At 32.9% G+C, this 23,326-nt stretch overlaps 2 protein-coding genes across 2 annotated transcripts in view; both read right to left on the minus strand.

Moving 5' to 3' along the window:
* Positions 1 to 5,557: 5,557 nt before the first annotated feature.
* On the minus strand, positions 5,558 to 6,490 carry LOC141553786 (olfactory receptor 13A1-like). Its single transcript, XM_074285252.1, has one exon. The coding sequence runs from the start codon at positions 6,488 to 6,490 to the stop codon at positions 5,558 to 5,560; it is 933 nt and encodes a 310-aa protein (XP_074141353.1).
* A 7,173-nt stretch (positions 6,491 to 13,663) lies between these two features.
* The window catches only part of LOC141558692 (cytochrome P450 2C44-like), a 29,940-nt gene continuing 20,277 nt past the window's right edge, over positions 13,664 to 23,326 (minus strand). Inside the window, exons 7-9 of the mRNA XM_074296279.1 lie at positions 21,531 to 21,718; positions 15,448 to 15,589; positions 13,664 to 14,156 (exon numbers count right to left, since the gene is read on the minus strand). Coding sequence (XP_074152380.1) covers positions 13,969 to 14,156; positions 15,448 to 15,589; positions 21,531 to 21,718 — 518 coding nt within the window. The 3' untranslated portion in view covers positions 13,664 to 13,968. The remainder of the gene's footprint in view (positions 14,157 to 15,447; positions 15,590 to 21,530; positions 21,719 to 23,326) is intronic.

The raw sequence follows: 23,326 nt of genomic DNA on the forward strand, positions 1-23,326 counted from the left end.
TGTGAAGAGGCCTAGGCCTGCTTACATTCATTTCTCTCCCAATCATATTGCTGATTCTATGGACTTCAAAATCATGCTACCTTGTCTGATAACTGTCTTCAAGGCCTGCATCCTCCATGACCTGCTGGATATTGTTCCTTTCTTAAGATAGCACTCACTATGGAATAGCCTTCTGAAAGGCCTACCCCATTTTCTCATTAGTAAGTTCTCCCTGGGAATTCCATTTTGTGAAGCAATCTAGTTCATATTTCTTTCAACTCTTTTCATCCCCATTCCTGATTTTTCTGGATTTCAAAATCATGCCCCCATTCTAGACACCTTCCATTCTTTTCAGCTTCCTTTCATATATAGGCTCTCTTTATTTGAATGTAAGCTCACTGAGGGCAGAGACTATGTTTCCTATTTGCATTTGTGCTCCCACCACTGGGTATAGGGCTTAGTACATAGAAAGTATGTACAACTTAGGATGTAGTCTTCCAGGAGTGATTGCAGGAAGTCTATTCTTGGGGCAGCCTGACTCTGGCCACTTTTCCCTGGATGGGTGGAAGAATTTCCCAGGGGTTGCGATGCATGAACCTTGGAAGAGGACAATGGGAGTGGGTTGGACAAGATGTGGATCATTGCCCCTGCTTCCAACCTTGAGTCAGCTCCTGGAGCTGCCCAGCTACTGACAAAAGTAGTTGGTCCCAAGGAGAAGGACAGAGAGAGGCTCTAAGGAGGCTGTGGCAGAAGATTGTGAGCTCCAGGGCCAGGAAGCACCAGATTTAACTGGAACTGGAAGGAAGAACGCATCATTACTCCCTCTTATAGCCAAGAGGATGAAGATAAAAACTATGAATAGAAAGAGAAAAAGCACAAAAAGTAGATGAAATGAAATTCAAAAATGCAAATCTTGATTTCTTCCTTATCTTAAAAAGAGCTAAACCATTATGAAATGTACCAAGAATCAGCATTCCCTAAATCCACTATGAAACAGCTAATACAGTCTATTATGGCACCTCATCATCCACTGGGGAAGTGGTAGAAGAAGCTTTGGATGTGCATGAGAGAAAGGGAGAGGTGCCGTCATTACAGCCCAAATACATGTTAGAAGCTGTTTGAAGGCTGAACTCAAGGAGGTGCATTCCTAAAAACTCCAAAATTCCTAAACACACAAACACACACATCACCATCATCATCATCATTCACTGAAGCTGGGGAGTTTACTAAACTGTATTATTGAACATGGAAGGAATGACTTCCATATTTCCTCCCACAGAAGTGTTCTGCATTGTTGCTCAGATGGTTTAGTGATCTAATATCCACCCCCAAATCTTTAAGATCAAAATTATCTCATAGAAAAGCAAAATCATTTTATATACATTTATTTGGTTCAAGTTGTGATTGATCATAAAGCAAAGTTGCTTATCACTTTCTGGGTCATTATTAGTTTTTTGACCTTTTTCTTGTCTCTAGACTGGAGGAGGGGAGATGAGACTTTGCACATCTCCCCCTCACTCAAATCCATTTCAAGGGCAACTCAAGACATTAACCTCTTGATACCATTGGTTCTTTTTGAGAGGGAAGGACAAACGATAAGAGTTCTGTGTGAGGTCTCTACAAAGAGAGGATTTCCAGAGCAGGTGATGTGAGTTAAACTTTTTCTCTTACTCCTATACCTCATTACTACACTGGTCTTAGTTTAAGTCTACTCCTTTTATGGATGCTGTATTTGTGGGAAAGAATGAACCAGGTACTTAGGAGAAGGTTTTGTTTTAGTGATTGAATGGTTATGCCTCAGACAAACTGAGTTCTGGAAAAGACATTAAATTAGAAAGTCCAAAGTCATCCACTGCATCCTGGACCATTTAATCTTGACCTTTGTCTTTCCACTGGACTCCCATCACTTTGGAGGAGAGAATAAGGCTGATAACTTGTAGCAGCTCTGCCTCAGAACCAATTCACTTGCAAGTTATCACCCTCTTGATATTATTAGTCTTGTCTGAGAAGAAAGAACAAGATGATAACTCTTGTTTTGCTAATTGAAAAGGTGAAGAATCTTTTTATAAAGACCCCTTGCATAAAGTGAACAAGGTTTGTTTTCAAACGGGTAAAACTCTTCAAGGGATCAATCTTCTTGATTAATCTCAGGCATACCTTATTTTGCAAATCTCACATTGGAACCCTAAACTTCTACCATCAGGATTTCATATGTAGTTTGAAGTTAATTTGTAACATAAAATTTGACATTTCAGTTTACAATGTCAACAAATAGTGGAATGATAGAATAATTTTATTTCTAACTTGGTAAAAACAAAATTATATGTAAATATGTATTTTCTTCTTTCCTTTCTTTTAGTCAAATGATTTAAATACTATAAGCTTCAATTTCCTTAATAATCCTTAAAGAAATGTTTAGCTTTTAATCTATGATCCTATTATTCATTTTATCAAAGAGGAACATAATCTTTCTATGAATACTAATATTTTCCTTACATATTTCAAAGAATATTTTTATTATTCACTATAAATTTTGTGAAAATTTAATAATATTTTATTTTCCCTAAAACATAGTTAACTGGTCATTTGTTATATGCTTACTATGTACCAGGAAATGGTTAATGACTGCATAGGAATTTTGCTCTAGGGATAGTATTTATTTCACCACTTTTGTCCATTATCAGAAAACATTTATTAAGCATTTACAATATATGTTAAGCACTAAGGATACAAATGTGAATTTAAACATAGATAGTCTCCTCCCATTAAGGAGCTTACAATCTAATAGGGAAAGCCAGCATTCAAAAGGAAGCTGAAAAGGGGGAAAAGATGAAAAACTCCAAAGAAGTCCAAAAACAGTGTAGCAAGTGAGCAATGGGAAGAAGACTGGACTGAAAATCCTTTCTTAAGTAGAAGTCATGACTCTTCAGATGCTCTAATCAGATGAGCAGGTGATACTGATGAGATCTGAATAAAAGGTGGATTTAATCTCACAAATAATGAGATTGCCTAATGATGAATTTCCTGGTGAGGGAAAAATTTAAAGAACTTCAAGCAGTCTTGTGCTGAGTATCTTTATGGATAATATTATTCCTTTATGCTATTTTCCATATATGCAATATTAACAATCTGTTCATTAGTCTTCATTCTCTACACACACACACACACACACACACACACACAGCGTTGTTGTCCATTCTCAAGAGAACCAAAATGACATCACTATGCTAGAATCCAGGTACATTGTGTAACTGGCTGATCAGATTAATATGAGCTTGAAATGCTTTGCCACAGGTCAAACAACAAATAGACCTTATGAATATTTGGGGGTGATTTCTCTAACTTTGGGCATCTTGCAGTTCTTCTGAACTAATTCAATCCTGCTTTGTTCATAGAATACAGCAACTTTTCTGATGAGGGCATGTCATGCTTAGGAGTCTTGTGCCAATTGTCTCCCATGTCATGTAATCAATTCTAAAATTCTTGAGAGACCTTGAGAAAATCTCTTATATTGCTTTTTCTGATCACCTTGTGGGTACTTTCCCTATGTGACTTCTCCATAAATTAGTTTTTTGGCAAGTATACATTTGACATTGGAACTATATATATTCTTGATGTGTTACTTGTATTACCTGGAGATTGTAAATAAATAGCAATCATTAAATCACATTTATACTTTTCCCCATTAACTAAAGCATTTAAACTGATAATTTAAGGATTTGCTAGATTTTCTGCACTCTTGTTAAGTCATGCTCTGAAAAATGACTCTGAAATTGGCCACATTTCCTTAGGCACTTTCAATGGCTACCATTCAAAAATCACTCCAACTCATGGCTTTTCTCCCATGGAGAATGCAAACATTGAATCCTTGTACTCAAGTTTTCTGGGTCCAGCTTTTTAGGGAGATGATGAATATCAATATAGTCTGCTTAGGACTTCTTTTCAAAATGTGCTTCTTGATCAAAGGAAAATGAGAAACGTTCATCAGAACACATACCTCTTTTCACAAAAAGAAAATCCTAATATTTTAGAATCCTGGAATTTTAGCAATAAAAAGGATCTCAGTATCCACCTAATTCAAACCATACCTGAGAAAGTAACCCTTCTATATAATACTTCAAAAATGATACACAACTTTTTCTTGAAGACTTTCAGTAGGAAAAATTCAAATATTTTCAAGGTAGCTTATTCCACTTTTTGGTAATTCTAATGTTAAAATCTTTTCCCCTTAAACACAAATGTAAATTTGCTTTTCTTTGGAGCTTTTACATATTGCACCTAACATGCCTTTTAGGTCAGAGAGGTCAAATCTAATCTCTTATGCATATGACCAATATTAAAATACATAAAGACAACCATCATATGAATCCTTCCATTTTCTAAATATTTCTGTTTAACTTCAGTAAATCTTTATAAAGCATGAATTCAGGTCTCATCCCCAACTTCAGCATCTTACTCTGGAAGTTCTCCATCAATGTCTTTCCTAAATGATGGTTCAAAAATTGAATAAACACATTAGTCTAGATAAAATTTGAGTAGATTAGATGGCAGGCAACAGTAAACCTTTATCAGGAGAACTCTATTCTTGGCCAGGAATTTGCCATGGTCCAGAATTCCCAGTCCAACTATATTCTCAGTCATCTATTTCTTTCCCAGGTCACTTTTTTTTTTCCTTTTGCAGTATCCCTTTACTTTTAATGGATGAAAATAGAAATTATGAAAATAATCCTGTCTTTCAAAGAATTGATGATTTTTGGTAAGGTTTTCTCTATTCCTTCTAGTGATCTCATTTGTTTAATGCAAGTTATCAGGAGTGTTCAATAATCATTCATCTGAGATAATATTGGAGAATTTTACATTTTGTATTGGTAATAGAGTCATAAGCCTCTGATAAAGATCATTTTTGTTATCAGTTTGAAAAGGGACTAATTCATTACCTCTTAACAGGGAGTCAGTAGGAAACAATACCCCTTTCTGATTTTTCCTAAATAATCTTTCATTTAACAGATTCTGTGCTTTTCCTTTTCTTTCTCAGAGGAGTCACCTCATCACTCTTCAAGAGCATTATTTTTTATCTTTATGTGTTTAGCAGTTATTTTTCTTCCCTTCTTTCTGTGACAATTTTCACCTTTCAGCAGATTAATAAAGATCCACTTTATATCCTCTCAATTAATTTTTTCTTAAAATGTTCAATTATACATGACCCTTCTACTTTTCCTTCTCCATATCACTTTTTTTTCTTCTTCTATCTTATTACACAGATTTGCTTCCATCTACTTTTTCTGATTGCTTTTCCTCATTTTTATTTTTTGAAGTACTGGTTACATTTTTCAAGAAACATTTCATTCTCTCTGATGGCATGGAAAGTAGACTTCCTAGACTGTCCTAGCCTAAGTGTGGGTTTTTCTTGCTCTTATCTCTAATAATCATTTATACCTCTCTATTCACCTCTAACTTATACTTTTAATATATCTAAACAACTTTTGTCAGCATGACAGAGCAAGATTTAGTTATCTGATATTTATAACATAGAAAAGGTCATTTTTCATATATCTATATTTTTCAAGTTCTATATCATTTAATTTCTACAAAAAGGAAAAAGCTTTCTGAGAGCCTGTTTAACATCTTTGTTCCTCAGAGTGTAGATCAGGGGATTCAAAGTGGGACTCAACATTGAATAGAGCACACCAGCCAGTTTACTTTTCTCTGGATTATAGCTTGCAACTGGGCTTAGGTAGGCATAGAACACAGCACTATAATACATGGATGCCACAATAAGGTGGGAAGAGCAAGTGGAAAAGGCTTTCTTCTTCCCCTCTGCTGACCTGATTTTAAGGATGCTAGAGATAATAAAGCCATAGGACACCAATGTCAGTAAGAAATTAAATATTCCATAAAAAGCATCTGCCAAGACAGTCATGATACTGTTTATGTAGGTAGAGGTACAGGAGAGCAACAATAAAGGGGGGATCTCACAGAAGAAATGAGTAATGACATTAGATCCACAGAAGGACAGTCGCATCATTAGACCAGTATGTATAGAGGAATTGAAGGCACAGATTACCCACACGCCTGCTGCCAACACACTACAGAGAGTCTTGCTCATCATGGTACTGTAATGTAGGGGGTGGCAGATGGCCACATACCTGTCATATGCCATTGCTGTGAAAAGGAGTAACTCAGATGATAAGGCCCAAGTGAGAAAGTACAACTGAGCCAAACAGCCCCCATAGGAGATGGTGTTTTCCTCTGAGAGCAGACCCTCCAGTACTTTAGGCAGAATGGAGGAGGTACAGATGATGTCCATCATAGCCAAATTGAATAAGAAAAAGTACATAGGACTATGAAGATTGGTATTGACAACAATGGCTATGATTATCAAGATATTTCCTGTGAGGGCCACCATATACAAAGAGAGAAAACTGCTGAATAAAGGGATCCGGAATTCAGGGTGTTCAGAGAAGCCTTGGAGGATGAACTCAGTCACCTCTGTCTGGTTTCTTTTGGCCATTAGGATGGGAGGCTTTTTCTGGATCAGATAGGAGACTCTCAGGCTGTGGGTAGCTACATGTGCTATTTGAACTTGAAAAAGACATTAAAGATTTTGATTAAGTATTAATATAGGTTTTCTTAATTGACAATTTCAGTAATAATATAACAGATATATTTTCACAACCTGAGACAGATTTTATTTTTTTCACTAGCCTAACTTTGTAATGTGGTTATTAAATAGAACCCCATTTTCCTTGATACTTTTCAGTTATTTTTTAATTGTGTTTGACTCTTGGCAAAGATATTGGAGTAGTTTTCCATTTCCCTCTCCAGCTAACTTTACAAATGAGGAAACTGAGGCAAACAGGGTTAAGGGATTTGTCCAGGGCACAGGGATAGTGTCTGAGACCAGACTTCAGATTTAGTGCCCTATCCACTGTCACCTAGCTGTCTTTCTTTATGCTTAGAGTCATAATGACCCTTGAGAGAATGCATGGTAAAGTGGAAGAATGATTGGATTTGGAGTAAGGAAGATTTGGCTTCAAATCCTGCTTCAGATATTTAGAATTTCTCATTTTTGGATAAATCACTTACCTTGACATTTCCCATCCTCATTCATAAAATGGGGAATAAAATGGGGAGTTCTGGAGGCCACAGAAGTTCATTCATATAAATAGCCTCACATTCCTAAAATACTACATAATGTTATTGTTGTATGAAAATCAATTTCTAAAATCACATTTAAATTTTATCTCATCTTCATTGCTTTTTAATTTTAAAATATTCTATGTATATGTATTTTTCCTTTTGTCCATACACATTTTGTGAGCAAAACAGGGCTAGAAGGGTGATCTATAAAGTCTTTTTCTGTACCATTGGTCAAAGCTGTAATCTTTCTCTTGGAGCTTTATTTCCCTTATTTTGGGTTTCAGTCCTCTACTTCTATAAGCCTAAATGATATTGGTTATAGTGGCGTGGACAAAGATGAATTTCTTCTGTTTAATTTAAGTAAACATTTCCTTCAGAACATTTAATGATTTAAATCCAATAAACATTTATTTAAGATCAATTATATACATGGTATATGCTCATATAAAATCTATATCTCATAATTTCAGGTTACATATAATCATTCTATTCTTATCTTCCTGCTGAATCTTATATGTTAGCTATACATTTTCTGACTTGCTGCCTAGACTTTCAAGGTAGTATACTCTTGAAGATTTCTGGGGTTCATCAACTTCACTGCAATTGCATTTTTAGGACTACTGTGCCCTTTTATCTGTCATGCAACTGTGCTTTTATCTCCCCAAATTAAAATGTAGTTCCTTAAGGAGTTGGGACTGTCTCATTTTTCTATTTGTATCTTCAAAACTTTTCAATGTTTGACAAATTATGAATGCTTAATAAAATTTTTTTTCATTTAATCACTCATTTCATTGAAGTTCACAGAGGGTATCACTTTATCTTTTCTTATCACAAGCATCAGTTATTTCTTATTTGCAAGACATGTTTGCAAGACATTTATTTAGAACATATATGTTTTCTTTTATTCTTTATTTTAATATGTTGCACCTGACACCATACCTACTATGCACTCTTCAGCTGCCTTGAACAATACTCTTTTTTAATTTGTGAGTAGCTGTTGTGCTATATAATTTAATATTATATAACCCTGCTGCAAAGATGAAATAAGAATTAGTCAGTCTGACTTCACTGAACTTATAATTGAACAGAAAAAGCAGTATCCCCATGATTGTTTTATGTTGTGAAGAACTATAGCTTCCTTTAAGTCTTTGTGGGTTTTTATAAATTTAGTATTTGGTCAAGTGATAGCTGAAGTAAATTTGGAGAATACAATAGAATAGATAATACATATGCTGAAGGAATTTAAGGGAGGACACAAATTTGCAAAGAATATTACAAAGTAAATAAGGAATTAGGTACAATCAAACAATCATTAAATGATAGGAGATTTAGTTGTTTAAAATACAAATTAATCTATGTAAATAAAACAATACATTTGATTTTAAGTGTGAATATATTATGAGACAGAAAAATGAAAGTGAAAAAAGGACAGTAGTTTAAGCAAAAATGAAGTCATAACATGAAGTAAATCTTGAAGACCAATCAAGAGAAGTGTTAGAATTATGTGTTACTTTAAAAAGCTATCAAGAAAAAAATCTGCCACTTTCTTCTCTGTTTCAAAAACTTGTAAAAGGAAATTTTGTGGGAAAAAAATTAAAACAGTTTGTAAAATAAAATAATTCAGAGAAAATTAACATACATCTTCATTCAGCTTCCACTAACACTAGAAATGAACAAATCCTATAAACAATTAGGATATCTGATATCACATAGCTAAAATAACTAGTTAAATAACACAAAGTGTTTAAATAACAAAGAGACATACTGAATCTGGCAAGTTGAAACAATTTAAAATTTGACATGCTCAAAAATGCAAGTCACAACAAAATTTAGAGTGATACTATTGAATAAATGTAAGGGTTATAATGAGAAGAGCTGGACTTAAGTTTTGTCAAAAATATTTGTATAATTTTGGAGAAATCATTAAATCTATACTGGTTTGATTTTCCTCACTAATAAAATGAATCTTTTGACTAAATGGTCTCTAATATTGATTTATGTTCTAAAATTTATGTTATGGAAGATGAGAGAAAAATATCTATATAGGAGTTCATCTGAAAAAATGACTGGGAATGTTAGTGAATGGTAATGTGAACGTGAGTCAATCACATCATAAAAACAAACATATTCATATAACTTAAGCTGCATAGTGTTGAGAATAAGGGAAATGCTATTCGCACTCTACTCTTCATAGAACATCAACAAGATTGTCTTCAGTCATAGTGGAAATATTTCAGGCAGAACAGTAGAAAAATTAGAATTACTGGTGCTCATGAGCAGGGGAGGGATAGGGGAGGGGAATGCTATTTTTACTTATTTAATTTTTTTTTTTAGAATTTGCATTATTGAGGGAGAGGTATTTTATTTCTTCTGCTTGGAGCTAGAGGCCAAGAAGTAAAATGAGAACTTGGGTAAAAATTGAAGAGAGACAGATTGGTTTTAAAGGAAAATAAAGCCATGTAAAGAAAAGCTATCAAATGATTAGAACTATTCAAAAATAAAATGGGCTGAATGGGGATTCTATCTAACTAAGGATCTTCAACACAAGTTTTTTAGAGATGGAAATTTGGCAAAACTTTCAATCAAACTGGAGAAATTCTGATGTCTCTCCTAACTCTGAGATATGGAGGAAATTAACTTTTAGTAAGGCCAAAAATTCTTTTGTGAAAACAAGAGCTGAATATTGAAAAACAAGAATAATTTTCAGAAATTCATTGAGAAATTGCCTAAAATAGGAGTAGCTTTAACCTGGTATCAATGATAGTTCAAACTGAGGGACAAAGATGGGCCATCAAATTAGGTATTTAATAAATTGAACTTTAAAACTGCCACTTTAGTTCACTAACTAATGAAAGGAAAATATATATAAGAAAAATTTATTAAGGATGATACAAATAAGGAAAAAAGATCATAAGTGAGAGTAGAATAGTGTTGACAAATTTCAAATAAATACTTGAAAAATTTCAAAAATACTTTGAAAAACAAAGTTTTTCAAAGCAAATAGTTTTTGAATTTTCAGGAATATGTTTTCCTTTGTGTGTGAAATTTGTGAAAGAATTAATAATCAAAAATAGGAAAATTTAGTTTCTGACAAAAATAAAAAAAATACACAAATGAAATCAATCAGTTCTAAATTTCTATAGAAATAATATGTGATGATATCAGAAAGCACTCACAGAGTGCTAGTTGTTTGATCCTCTTTAATGAAGAATATGCTATAATGATGATTAGAGGATATATTTCCATCTGTAGAGTGATCATAAGATTATAAATTATGAATAGATTGAATTTAATTGAGTTAAAAGTTTACACAAATTATGTTAAAATTTTACACAAACTAAATCACAAACAATAGGGAATATATGTAATATTTTTTAAATTGCTTACTGAGGAAAGACAAATTATTCTTCAGGTAAATATATAAAATCACAATTACAATCATTATAGAGGACAGAGTTTAATTTAAAATAAGAATAAAAATAAAATATTAGGGTTATATTTTTCATACTAATGGGATAATAAGCAAAGATGTTTAAAACATATGTGCTCAATTATATAGCAACTAAATTTATGAAGAAATAAATCCTAATTTTAAAAAAATGGATAGAAAGTAATGAATGGGACATTTCAACTCGGGACTTGTAATTATTTATACAAAAGATGCAGAAGAATTAGATTATAGAATTTAGACTAAATTTATGTTCCATGGAAGATGAGGGAAAAATATCAATATAGCAGTTCATCTGAAAAATACCTGGGAATTTTAGTGAATGATAATGTGAATATGAGTCAATTGTTTCATAAAGTAGCCTTATAAATTGGGGAAAAAAACTGACTAAATAAAAAAGCACTACTGAATATATAAAATGAACAAGGATTGTATTTCTCAATTTTGTTTCTTTCTAAATAATTTGCAATCCAGTTAGGATATTTTAAATGAAATTGATACTTTTTTGACCCCAAGGACAAACTAGGTAACCTGGATAATAAACTCTGAACTACCTTTCTTGAAAAACACTAATTGTGAATGGTTGTAACAGAGACTATGACAATTTCCATTTACATAGTTTGCCAAATTAAAATTGCATTATCATTAGAAATACTAAAAAATATATAAACAGAGTTAAAGGACAAACATAGAAAACAAGGAAAAGGCAGAAGCAAAGTGATATTTATTTCTTACATTGCCTTGAGCAATTTTATGTGGGAATTTTTAATGTAAAATTATTTCCTTTCCCCATTAATTTATCATACTGAAAGATAAATTAAAAGTGTCCACAATATTCTCAAATGAGAGGATTTGTTTGTGACTTTCTTCTTTAGGGAATATTTTGTATGGGTTTTCCATTTTCAAGGATCCTGTGGATTTATTCTATGAATCATTTCATTATTTACTGTAATAAAAATTATTCAAGGAAAATTTTTCTTACCAAACTTTCCAAAATAGAAAGAGTTGCTTTTGGAAGTAGTGATTTCCCCTGAACTAGTGGCCTTCAACTGACATCTGGATGGCAGTTGAGAAAAGGGATTGCTAAATTCACAGCATCATTAATTTGAAACTGGAAAGAACCTGGGAGAGCATCTACTTCAATTATCTCATTTTACATTTGAGGAAACTGAGCTCCAGACAACTCAACAATTTCTCTAGAGGAATTAGTGAAGAGTTCAATATCAGATTTGAGATATCCTGACCCCCAATGCATAAGCTTCCCAACACCATACAATGGATCTATATATTACCCTGAATTTAGGAGCAAAGTTATGAGAAAGGGAAATAAGAAAATAGAAAAAAAAGGCTTTCCAACCACCTATTGTCAAGATCTGAAATAAAATCCAGTGATAGAAATTGATTTTGGATTTATTTGTGTTTATTTGGTTGCATTTATAAAGGAGACATGCTTACAATTCCATAAAAATGTAATTTGAAACAAGTAAATGCTGATACATGAAAATATTTTATATGATCAAAGCAAGTATTTAAAATATTGGATTCATATTATTTCTCTATGCATCTATTGTACTAATCTTTGTAGATCATTCATATTTACCTTTGAATAATACTCTTCCATGATTCAGAACCTTTGAGCTCCTTTCTCAGTTAAATTCAGATCAGATATAGCTCTGTATTGAAATAGATGTTGTATCTCTTTGATAATATCCTATAAGTACATAGAACACAGTGAAGGCTAGTAACTCACATTTAAGTAAGTTTCTTTCTGAATCTAATGCTCTATGAAAAGATTCTCCATCCTTTGTGGCGGACATTTGGGGAAACTGTCCAATGTTTCATGCTGTAAGTGGTCCCCAAAGGAGTAATTAAATGAAATAGTTCCTTTATTGGGGCCTGTGACATGGGAAGGCCAGATCTAATTCAGGTCTTTCATATCACTTACTCCTTAGTGATTGATCCCTGAGCAAATGTAATTCAAAGAAGGTACTCACTTTGATGCTAATAACTTCTTAGAAATGCCAGAAAGCTTTATCAATGTCACCTTGAATTTGGCAAATAATAAGAACTTATTTTTGTATCTTGTAAGTTGACTTTAGTATCTCATATGTATTTTGTCTCCTTTTACTTCCCCACATTAAGAATATGCTCTAATCAAATTAGATTGCTTATGATGTCACAAACATGATGTACTTTCTTATCCTTGACCACACTTCAAGGAACACTGACCAATAGAGGACAAGTGATTTGCCCAAGATCACATAACTGCTCCGTCCCAACAAACATTTTCTTTTTTTTTTTTTTAATGGCTATAATTTCTGATGTTCCTGAACTTCCCATCTGCTCTGGGTTTCAGTCCAAGTTGATTCCTTTGGTTTTCTATTCAATTCATATCCTATATCACTCATTATGGAATACTTAGCATCATAGACATTTAAAGTTCACCATTAGCTTGTCAAAAATAGTATAGGGGTTTTATACAGCTTTGAAAGAGGAATATCAGCATGGGGTTTCACTTTTAGTAATGACCAGGTCTTTCACAACAAAGTCATAATAGTTCTCTCACCTAAGCATGAATGCTGGGTAGCAAGACTCACTCTTAACCTATGGTGGTTTCTATGGAATCCTCTGTTTGTTTTCTAAATCCTCCTGTCGTGATAGAAAAGTGATAATCCCAATAGTGCTTGGTATTGATTTTCTTTATGTCAAAAATAGTCTCAAGGGCAAAGTTTTGCAGAATGGTGACTAGGGATAAAAACATTTCCATCTTAGCCAAGCTCTCTCTTAGAATGATGTGCTGTCTTTAAAAGAGACAAGATTTTACTCAATGGTAATCCAATTTTATAATTCCTGCCCTCAGGACTATAGCTTGAACTATTTTTTGACTTGATAATCCTTTTTTTCATATGTTTTATTTTGATTCAAGTGATAACCAGTAATTGTTATTATCTCTAGTTTGAAAAGCAAACTTGCCACTGAACACTAAGATATATTTAGCTAAGACTTTGTGGCATGTCTTTTCAGTCTTCAAGCCATTCTCTCCTTTTAACATCAAAAAAGAATTCTTAAGGACAAAATGAATCATGACACTCAGTGAACTTCAAAGTGAATAAAGAATCAGCTTTTATTAAACTAAAATTTGCTAAGCATGCAGCATGGTTTATAGCTTAATGATGCTAAAATATCTTCTTCATGCCATTTTATAATGCTACCCCCTGACATAAAGGTATACAAGGAGTTCTTTAAGCCATTACCTTTTCTTGTATGCATGTATAAGAATTGAAACCTACTAAAAGAATGATAACTCTTACATTTTCCCTCAATATGATTGGATAATTTTAAGAGTTAAGAGATTTAGAATCTTGGTGAGCAAAAAATATGGTAGATTTGAAGGGTGACTTTCATTCATGGCGGGGAAGAAGGTAGAGTTTGTACTTTGGAGGAACTGTGATAATCCCAGTAGAACATGGCTTGATGTTGATTTCCTTTGGATCAATGGTACTCTTGAGTGTAAAGTGTTGCAGAATAGTTACCAGGAATAAAAATAATTCCATTTTAGCCAGGCCTTCTCCTAAACAGGCTCGTTTTCCTAAAAGACAAGATTTTCTTTAGTAGCCTTCATGTGAAAATCTTTTAATACTATCATTCTCAGAAAGTCATATCTGAGGCATTTTCCCTTCATTTGAATAGAATACCTGAATTGTTAATATCTTAATTAGAAATCTAGGTAGTATATTAAACTATAGTGCAGGACTTGGAACCTATAAAAACTGATTTCAAATCTGAACTCAGGCATTTTCTAACTATGTTACCCTGCACAAATCATTAAATCTCTTTCTACCTTATGTAAAATGGGAATAATTATAGCACCTGTCTTTCCAGAGGTGTTGTGAAGATCAAATGAGATGGAGCACTTTGAAACTTTAAAGTGATATATACAAACTATAATGTTATTAGCATACTCTTCATGAATCCATAATGACCTTTTTAAATGCTCATGTTTTCTTTACCTTAATTATTTTATAGAGTCTTAGAAATCATAGGCTATGCCTCAAGCACAATGCCTTTTACTTATAATTTTTTGTCCTTATCTACAAATTTTATCAGTGTGAGGATTTCCTTAATAAGGAATTCTCTTCTCCTACTGTAAATAAACAACTTCTCTGCAATCATTTAAACACTTTTAAGTATTTACACACAGACTTAAAATCTTAATGACCTGCCCAGAGTTTTATAACCAGAATCTATTATGGGCAAGACTTGAATACATGTTGACATAAAAGCTGACTCTCCCTCCACTATACTTTATCTCCACTTATATGTACTCTATGAAATGCTTTATAATATGTTTTTTTTAAAAATTTGAATGAAAGGACAGTAAACAATCCAAGATAATCTGTTAAACATGTTACAATAAATGTAATGAGAGAAAATGGAAGGAAATATGTTTCAGATAAACTTAATTTATGATTAGGAATATGAGTGAATAAAAATTAATTATATGACTATTTGTCACCCATGTACTCTAATTTCCATGGTGTGGTTTGAGTCAGTTGAACATTTATTCAGCTTCTATTCTGTGACATTGTTATCATAGAAAATACATATAAAGTATTTATATAATCTCAAAAGAAATGAGGCAATGAGTATATAATTCAAAAGAAATGAGGCAATGAGTATTCCTCAGGCTTAATCTAACTTGCTGAAGTGTTCTGAGATTATACCCAATAGTTACACAAACAAGATTGAATTATGAAAGCATCAGTGATGTGGAAAGAATATCGAAATTTCTATTCAGGATACAATGAGAAGAATATTCTAATAGAGAAAATGTTATAGAGATTTCAATTTTAGAGGTAAACATGAGAAATATAATTTACCAATAGAGAAAGCCACAAAGTAGTCACTTTTCTTAAAACTGCCATCTTCGTTTAGGAAATGCTTTGGGTCAAACTGATGTGGGTTGGGGAATTCTTTTGGGTCAAATAAAGCAGAGGAGAGTATTGGGAACACAGTTGTGCCCTAGAAAAGAGAAATAACAATAGTAAATGAGTTAATATTTTGGTTCAATAAAAGCCTGTGCTTAATAAATGTTTAGTTACTATCGAATGACCAAATTCTTTAAGATTTAAATAAAGGAAGAGAAAATTTTAATAATTCATCACAGATTTTAATATTGATCAGCAAATGGGGTGGGAGGACTCCACATATGTCAGATTCATCTCAGTTGTTCAGGAGACCCAAATAAAAGAACATGTATGTAATGAAGTTTTTTTTATCCAGAAAGACTGAATTGTATTAAGGGCAAAAGGTAGCACTCAGTGGATCAGTTCTACAAGCTCTTCCCCTTTCTTATTCCTTATATAATAGACATTGTGACCTCCCAGGTAATCACACCTGCCTTAGTTATGTAATCACACCTGCCTAGCCTGTGTATACCTTGCTATTTCCAAGCTGTACTTTTCCAGGCATTCTGGCCTGCTCAATTTGCACTGTTTGCAGTAATTCTTATCATTCTGACCTGAGACAAATCCCCACTTCAGTCTACTCATTGGCTGGCAGAATCTGGGAAGCTTTGGGAGTATTGAGATGTTATGAGAACAGATTTGCAGGAATAATAAGCCACCTGCCCAGATTGGAGGGGAGACAATTTGTCTAAGAATGCTAAAGTTTTTCCTTGAACCCTATTTATACACAGTCTCTTCATACACTGACTGATTTATCTACTTTTCGTTTTCATTTGTGTTTCCTTAGCAACATTGTGATTAGAAAGCATTTAAAGGTACAATTAATGATAATGAAGAACTCTCTACTTTATTTTTGTTACTATTTTACTTTGGAAGAACACCAGAGTCTTAGTGTCTTTCTTTCTCATGATTTTCATCTCTGTGAGAGCCAGAACAGCTGGTCTAATTTCTAGCATTTTCATGGGTTGTACATTCCACAGACATGTCCTCAATTTTGGACTTATTGTATTTGAGATGTTTAGGTTTTATTCAATTTGAAATAGATAACTGGCAGTTGGTGATGTGTGATGGAGTTCAGGAAATACATAAGGACTGGCTATATAAATCTAGGAATCATTAACATAGAAATGTAAATTAGTAAATAATATTTTCATTTTCTCCATTTTTATTTTCTACAGCACTCTCTTTTTCAGATTATAAATTCTTCTTTACTCCATAACTGTATAAATCACCTTTTCCATTTTTCTAATTTATTTATAATATGAACTTTTAAATCTATGTCATATATTAATTTGTTCCCATGTATGCATTTCCTTTGGTATATAGTATGAGATGTTAATCTAAACAATTCCTGTCAAAATACTTTCTAGTTTTCATGGTTATTTTAATCTATGATTTCTTGAAATATAGTATCTACTTCTTTTTGTGATTAAGGTTTTCAGGTCATCTTCTGATTCTTAGATGCTATCTCTTCAACATGTTTTCTACTTTTTTTTTCATGGTAGATATCTAACATTTTCTGATTTTATTTTTCAATTTCAATTTTGTTTTAGTATTAGTTGTTGACTCATGAAATAATTTACCTGCTTTCACCAATTTAATTTCCAGGAAGTCTGTTTGATGAGGTCTCTATACCTTCTGTACTTAATTCTTTTCCAATTCTTTCCTCAATAGCAATGGTTCTTAACACTTGTGCACTTGTGTATTTTGTATCTATTTGGTAATCTTGCGATTTCTATGGAAAGCTTGGAATACTATTTGTAAATTCATAAAATAAAATACACAGGGCTATAAATGTATCACTTATATTGAAGCAAAGATGTAATTTTGACATCTAAGTTCACTGACCAATGTGATCTATTTATAGCCCCTAGAGCACCTCTTGTAGAACTTTTATTTATAATATTTTTTTGAATAGTTTTAATTGTCTTTTATTTACTCTGTTACTAGCCTACCAAGAGAGACATCCTGTATATGATAAATAGTATTTTTAAATGCAAAGAAGCAAAAAAGTGATGGAAAACAGGATACTTGAACAATTGATTGCTGTCCTTCAAATCTGAACCTCACAGGTTCCTGGTTTAGGATGATAATTATGTGTTCTCATCTTTAATAGCTACTTTGGTTTTCTAACTGGGTGAGTAGAATTCTATAAATTGAAATTAGAAGGATTTATTTTCCTTTTTGCATCATTTCTTTAGAGACCAAACATTTGTTACTATCTTTCTACATGGACTTGGACAGGCAAAATGCACTTGTATTTTTTTCTTTAATTTTGGTTGGTAATTGGTTTGGTGCTATTCATTCATATTAACTAATGTACTTGTGAGAAAACTGAACTATTCTTTTTCACTTTCTTCACATTAAGAAAAGTTCCACTGGTTTTATATTTTCTAAATATATGAGCAAAGGCTTACAGTCAGAACCCTGCATTTTCATAGATCATATTGAGTCTTGAAGGCTTTTCAAAGATCATTGAATAAGAGCTTAATTTTCATCATAGTGAAAGGTCCTATCCTAATATCCATTCACCTTTAACTTATACATTGGTGGAAAGAATAGATAAAAATATACTGTCTTCATTTCCTGAGGAGTAAAGTTCTATCAAGGGCCTCTGTTCCTTTGGAAACTCAACTGCTGGAATATTGGGTAGGAAAAATTTTTCTCCATATTTGGTTCCTACACATGATCCAGCTTACATTCTCTAACTGGAAAGATTCAGTGATCTTCAAACTTCGTGGTGTGCATTTTCCATATTTTGACCTAGAGCCTCTTCTTATGAGTTATATCCATTTGTATATTCTTGGAGTATTATTTCTTGGCTCTTCTATGATCCTAACTCCCTGGTTACTAGTGAATCCAACAACAAACTATTATGGATTATAGGTACTTATGATACATCCTATTTGTAGGATTACTTATGTCTTTTGGTTTTGTTTGTTTGATTTATTTTTGACTGGTTGATTATCTAGTCTTATCACAATAAGGAATATTGTTTTTCCCTACAAGTGTTCGTTGTTATAGTTTTCTAAGTTTAAGACAACATTATCTACTGACAATTTTCTGGCCACAAATTCAAATGTTAAAATGTTATTCTTTGTTCTCTTCTAAGCAAAGGTCATAACTGAGTAGTAGGTTTCTGTTTCAAAATCTGATCTCTCAAGCAGTGACTTTGACTGAATATATCTTTTCGGTTCACAAAACTCCGCTACATAAATATCAAGTCATGACTCTCATACAAAAATTGACCTAGATGGAGTAAATCTTTTGACTCCATTCTAGGAGGAATTATAGGTCTGCATAAGCTGTTTCTGACAAGGTTTCTACTTAGGACTTAGCATTCTTTGTGTACTGAAGATGAAGAATATAGTCTAAAAACTTCTTTGCTTCTGAGTGTCCTTAAGCAAAATATTATATTTTGTTTCTTTACTCCTGCTAGGTTAAGCACCAACTTGAGTAGCTTGCACTCAAAATCTTGCTCTTGATTCACATGAATCCCAGAAAGATGTATGTATACAAAAATGCTTTCTTCATTATACTTTGGTTAATTGAAAGTCCTTCAGTGTTTGGTCCATAAATCTATATGTACTGACCACTATGCTGTTGCTGGTATTCTTTAAGTTTCCTTTCAGTGACAAGAAATATATGCACAGCAACTCAAAAGTTTTGTTGCTGTTCCTTATCTCTTCTAAGTAAGCAGCTAAAAATCATCCCATTTTCTACTGAAAATATATTTCCCTGAGCACATTAAAGTCAGATATTTCCTGAGGTGTATTGTATATATCTGCTGCCAACTAGGTCAAGAAATCCAGTTTTCTAAAATTTCCAAAATTTTATTTTGTCCCAAAAAGCAAAGTCAGCATGAATGTTTTTCTTAGCCATAAGTAAGTGATAGTGATGATTACCTTTTCAATACCACATCATAGAATCATTCTTGTCCAAAAAAATATTCTCCAGTAAAGTTCAGCCTGAATAATTCCCTAAATGACAGAGTACCACATATTTCCCTTTTCTGTAGACTAATAGTACCCTAATCCAAAGATGTGCTTACTATAGATATTCCCTATGCAGGCAGAATATGTCAAAATTCAAAATTTCCTTGAGCTAATGGCAAAATTTCTGTAGGAGGACCAATGTTTTTAGTTACAGAATCTAGTGTGGGAGGTCCTGATCATTTTATAGATCACTGTAAACTACACCAAAGAAATCCTCAAGGTATCTGATTCATGTAAACTATCATATATGATATTTGTATCCACTTTATGTTCCTCCATTGCTTATAAAACTGGTTGAACATATAATGCCACTACATTGACAGGTGACATCAATTCAGCACTTGTTATGATATAAACCAATTGTTTGTCTACACGTAAAATTTAGTGCTATATATACATTATCTTTTCAATTTCATCCCCCTTCAGTGTGTGGAAGAAAAATAACAGTCTCCTTTCCTCCCCCATTCTCACTGCACTCAATCTTTAGCATGGCTTAATCACTTTTTTTTCTTTTAGAAAAGTATGCAGTAGAATAAAAATTCAAATTAAAGTTTCAGAAACTAGATTAAAGACCATAACATGATTTAGGACAAAAACAAAACAAAACAATAACAACAACAAAAACAGAATCCAGAGTCTCATTCAGGTTTTTCCCCCACTTCACCTCTCCATGCATTGACTTGACTAGTCATCACACTATGAAAAATAAGTTTTTAATGATTTCAGTTAGGAGAAATATTTTTTGAATTCACCTTTGAGTACAAATGAGATTTTGTAGAGGCACCATTAAATGGTTCTAGGGAAAAAAATATCCAAAAATCTACTGACAGTTGTATTTGTGGAAGTAAGCTGGTACTTCAACTGTTACCCAAACTATGAATCCCTAAACAATATTGATTGTTTTTGTTTTCTGTTTTGTTGTTGTTGTTTTTGTTGTTGTTGTTGTTTTGTTTTTACTAGCAAGATGTTTTCCAAGTGTAACTCTAAAGTTTCTTTTGAGAGAGTAATTTATAGGGTCTTGGTTAATGTTGCCACCTTTGCCTTTAAGTAAAACATTTAATTAATTTGAATTGATAAAAATTGTTTCTTCCAGGCTTATGTCTCAAGTTAAAAGTATAGTTAGAGAAGAGCATATACCTAGTTGTAGCTAGAGAAGACTATGTTAGCAGCAAGTGCTGTTTCAAAGTTAAATGACTGATAGAATACATGAGATTTTTTTTTTTTTTTGATGGTGGGTGAGGAGTCTGGACCTGTGAGTTCATCTGTGTGAGTTCATTTATTACTAATCATAATCAATTTGGTTGTGCTTTATAAAACTAGAAGATTGCCTTAGAACTGAAAGTTAACTGACTTTCCAATGGTCACACAACCATTATGAGTCAAAAGGAGATTTTAATAAAGGGATTACTAACTCCAAAATAGACTATCCATTCACTCTGCTCTATTACTTACCTCTCCATAGGTATTAAAGAGTATAAAAATCTTTCATTATTTCTTCTTCAAATTTTTGAAATACAAGGATCACTAAAGGAATGTATACTTATTTCACACTGAAAAATATTACTCAGCTTGCTAATGTGACTGAGAAGGATCTAAGCAAGACTCAGTAGGGTGATACAGATGCCAGGATGTGCTCTAAATGGATCTTGTCTTAATTGAAAATGCCACTTGGAGAAGTGTTCTGTTATAGTTATTAAGTTTATGTCACTATTCCTTCCATGTATTCAAATCAACAAAGTGCAAAATGATGAAGTGGATGAGAAAGTTAACTCAATTAGTTAGAGTTAAAGTTCTCTCTGTTGTGTGTTAGCTATGAAACCAGAATAAGTTGTTTAATCTCTGAGTCCCTTCCCCCCTCTCTCAAGTCATAAACAAGAGATCACAAACTTAATAGGGTGTATATGCTGGGTTCACATTTAATGATTCTTGCTAAAATTTCTACATGCATTAGTTCTAGATTCTGATGCAGTGAGGAGATTTCTGTAATGCTCAAATTCTTACCTTAGGTATGAAGTACTGTTGGAGTTGGGTGTCATGGGTTACTTCATGGGACAAACTTAAAGGGACAAGATCAGAATATCTCTGTATCTCATGCAGCACGGCTTCTGTGTAAGGCATCTCCATTTTGTCTTTAATAGAAGGAATCCTATGTTGGCCAATAACTCGATCAATTTCTTCTTGAACTTTATCTGTGTTGTCATAAACAACAAATAATTTTATTTTGTCTAAATAACTGGGAATACTGGACTGGGAACAGGAAGTTAATGAAAAGTAAACTAAACAAAAGTCCTAGAAGACCAGGAGAAACATCTTGCTTTTACTCATTGAATTCTATAATTTACACTTAGAGAGAAGACTTGGATATCCCTTAGACTAAATTCTTTCTTTGTCAAATAGGAAAATTAAGAACAAAAGAAAATAACCATAATTCAAATCCAAGCCTTCAGGGACCAAATTTGGGTTTTTTCTACTATGTTAATCTGGACTCTACCTTCTCTCCCTAAAGATAAAGGACTGACTGACTTTCACATTCTTAGAACAATTGATCTGATAGTGACTATCTAGTAAGTAGTGTTAAGCTTTACTTAGCCATAATGCAGGCAACCAATATTGTTTTTTTGACAGTAAAGTCTCTAAGTGTTTTCCTAATGCTACACTTGTATAACTAGTGAGCCATCTGAGTTAAAGGCTACATTTTCTATCATTTGCAGGACTCCTTTTAAATTCAGCAGTTCCAGGAAGAATGGGAGTAAGCTACAGACCTCATTATTCTTCCCTCCCAAATGTTCTATTGAATATTTGTTAATGTTACTCCTATATATTAAATAAACTCTACAGGCTCCTTTTTGCCTTTAGGATAAAATGGAAACCTCTGCTCAGCTTTTAAAGCTCTTCAGAAACAAACAAAAACTTTTATCTTTTCAGCTTCATTGCTTAAATCTGAAATTGGTGTTCTCTTTGCTCCATCTGAATGGCACTCCATCTCTTATTACTTTGCTTTTTGGGGGGGCATTCCCAGACTGGTAATGCACTCCTTGTTTTCCACTGCTTCCCAAAATTGCTCTTTTCTTTCAAAATGAGTTCAAATTTTATATGATGCCTTTCTTAAACCACCCTCTTCTGATGTATATGAGAGAAGTCACAAAATTAAAAATAATAATATTTGACAATTGATTAGATATAGGGGTAAGAGATAGTATAGAATTGTACATTATACATAGTTTATGAGCAAGGATGACTGGGAGGATGGTACTACTCTTGATAATAAAAGGGAAGTTAATGACTAGTTTTGGACAAGTTAAATTTAATATGTCTAGGAATCATTGAGTTTGAAATGTTTAATAGGTGATTGAAGTTGTAAGACTAGAAAGAGGTTAGGTTTGAACATCTGAATATGAAAGTCATCTGCATAATTGAAACCATTGGAATTGAAAAGATCCCCAAATGCAATGCTATAGAGGGAGAAGAAATGACTCAGGACAGACTGTGAGATGCTCATGATTAATAAGTGAGACTGACATAGAGTTCTAACAAGGTTAGACAGTTGCAGAAATAGCATAGAGTAATGTCAGGAAAATATAGAAAAAGAAGAATATTAAGGATGATTTCAGACAATGCAGAACAAAAAAGTTCTTAGTTGCAAAGTGAAATGGTCAATAGGGATAATGATTGGAAAAAATCATTAGATTTGATAATTAAGATATCATTAATAATTTGGGGTGAGGAGTTTTGATTGGATGAATATTTCAGAAGATAACAAAGAATTAAGCAGAACAAAAGAGAGGAGAGGAATTAAA

This window comes from Sminthopsis crassicaudata, chromosome 2 (assembly GCF_048593235.1).
Source record: "Sminthopsis crassicaudata isolate SCR6 chromosome 2, ASM4859323v1, whole genome shotgun sequence".
NCBI classification, from domain to species: domain Eukaryota; kingdom Metazoa; phylum Chordata; class Mammalia; order Dasyuromorphia; family Dasyuridae; genus Sminthopsis; species Sminthopsis crassicaudata.